Source organism: Rhagoletis zephyria, unplaced genomic scaffold, assembly GCF_001687245.7.
Source record: "Rhagoletis zephyria isolate East Lansing unplaced genomic scaffold, Rhagoletis_zephyria_1.1 Rzeph_scaffold_35060, whole genome shotgun sequence".
In the NCBI taxonomy this organism is placed as follows: Eukaryota; Metazoa; Arthropoda; class Insecta; order Diptera; family Tephritidae; genus Rhagoletis; species Rhagoletis zephyria.
Window position 1 is genome coordinate 1 of NW_016192115.1, and position 1,579 is coordinate 1,579.

Sequence of the window (1,579 nt, forward strand, 5' to 3'; positions counted from 1 at the left end):
AAAGTGTTACTTTAGATAATTGTTTACCAATCTTGCAACTTACCAAGTCAACAATCTCCTTTCCAATGGTGTAGTGACCACGAGCGTAGTTGTTGGCAGCATCTTCCTTGCCGGTGATCAGCTGCTCGGGGTGAAACAGCTGTCGGTAAGTTCCAGTTCGCACCTCGTCAACAACGGTCGGCTCCAGGTCGACAAAGACTGCACGAGGGACGTGCTTGCCAGAGCCAGTTTCGCTGAAGAAGGTGTTGAAGGAGTCATCACCAGTGCCGATAGTCTTGTCAGATGGCATCTGTCCACTGGAAAATGTAAGTCCAAATGTTATCTGATTAGATGATGAAACAATACGTTTTTAAAGCTTACTCAGGTTGAATTCCATGCTCGAGACAGTACAACTCCCAGCAGGCATTGCCCATCTGGACGCCAGCTTGACCCAGATGAATAGAAAGACATTCACGCTGTATTATTAAAAACAATCATTAGTTAATTGATTAATTAAATTAGGAGAATCAGTCGAAAAATGAAAAGACAAGGGAAATGAAAGGGTTGTGGCAAAATTGTCAAACAAGGAACTAAAGGCAATCATTACAACGTCTGGCATTGTCAGTGCAGTGTTCTGGTCACTCAACAGCGAAGGAGGTTGATAGCCTGACAAAAGGCTGTCGCTAGTTAAAAATGCGGTTGATTGTCAGTTGAAAAGCGGAGAGGAAAGGAGACCCAATTAATAGGGACTGCTAGTCGCTGATTGTGAAGAGGAGAAAGAGAGAAGTACAAATGACACAAAACCGGCGCAGTAGACGGCGACAAAGCTCTAGCAACAAAGAAGAAGAGGTATCTTGATCACGCAAACACACACACACATACACACACAGTGTTGCAGACAGGTATCGATTAAGTGTTGCAGTGCAGTGGGGCACCGAGGAGCCAACAGTTAGGTGGGACACACTGAGAAAGTGAGAACTGAACCAGTCAGTCCTCAACCGGGGCACATTTTCCTACACAATTTTTGCCCCAGAATCAACTGTGTACCTGTGTCTTCACTCTCTCTTTCTTGGGCACCGTTACCGTGGGTGATAGCGCAACAGAGCTGAAAGTGGCGAATGGACAGAATGAACACAACGTACACTAATTGCAATGACTGAATGAGAGAGCCCTCAGAAAACGACACTAACAAAGTCGAAAACTGAAAACACTGTACAGTGTTGATTGGCTAATTTCATAGCACCATCTGGTCGAAAGTACCTTTGCTACACTACGTCTTATTAAAATGCTCATCAAAACAAAGAAGAACTACTTGAAAAATTGGTGAATAAGGGGAGAGAACACCGTGGCCTTAAGAGCCTCGAGTTCATAGAGGATGATGCATTGCACATCATACTCACACAGCTGCATGGAACAGTTGTCACGTGCAAATGGTATATTCTCGATAGTAAGAGCAGCTAATTGAAAGTCACGAAACGACAGGCAGAAAATATCAGCTGGCTGTTGATGGTAAGTGATTTCCGAGAGTGGTCAGTGAGAATAGTTAATTATTATGACCATCACTACACGTATAGGCTGATGATCGTAATCTGAAAACCTT

At 44.0% G+C, this 1,579-nt stretch overlaps 1 protein-coding gene across 1 annotated transcript; it reads right to left on the reverse strand.

Annotated features, from left to right (window-relative positions):
- Positions 1-10: 10 nt before the first annotated feature.
- Positions 11-455, reverse strand: LOC108354326 (tubulin alpha chain-like; the record flags this gene model as incomplete). The annotated part of the gene is made up of 2 exons (XM_017605523.1): positions 11-296; positions 361-455. Coding segments are annotated over 2 exons (381 nt in total), but the record flags the coding sequence as incomplete, so codon positions are not given.
- Between the last annotated feature and the right edge of the window lie 1,124 nt (positions 456-1,579).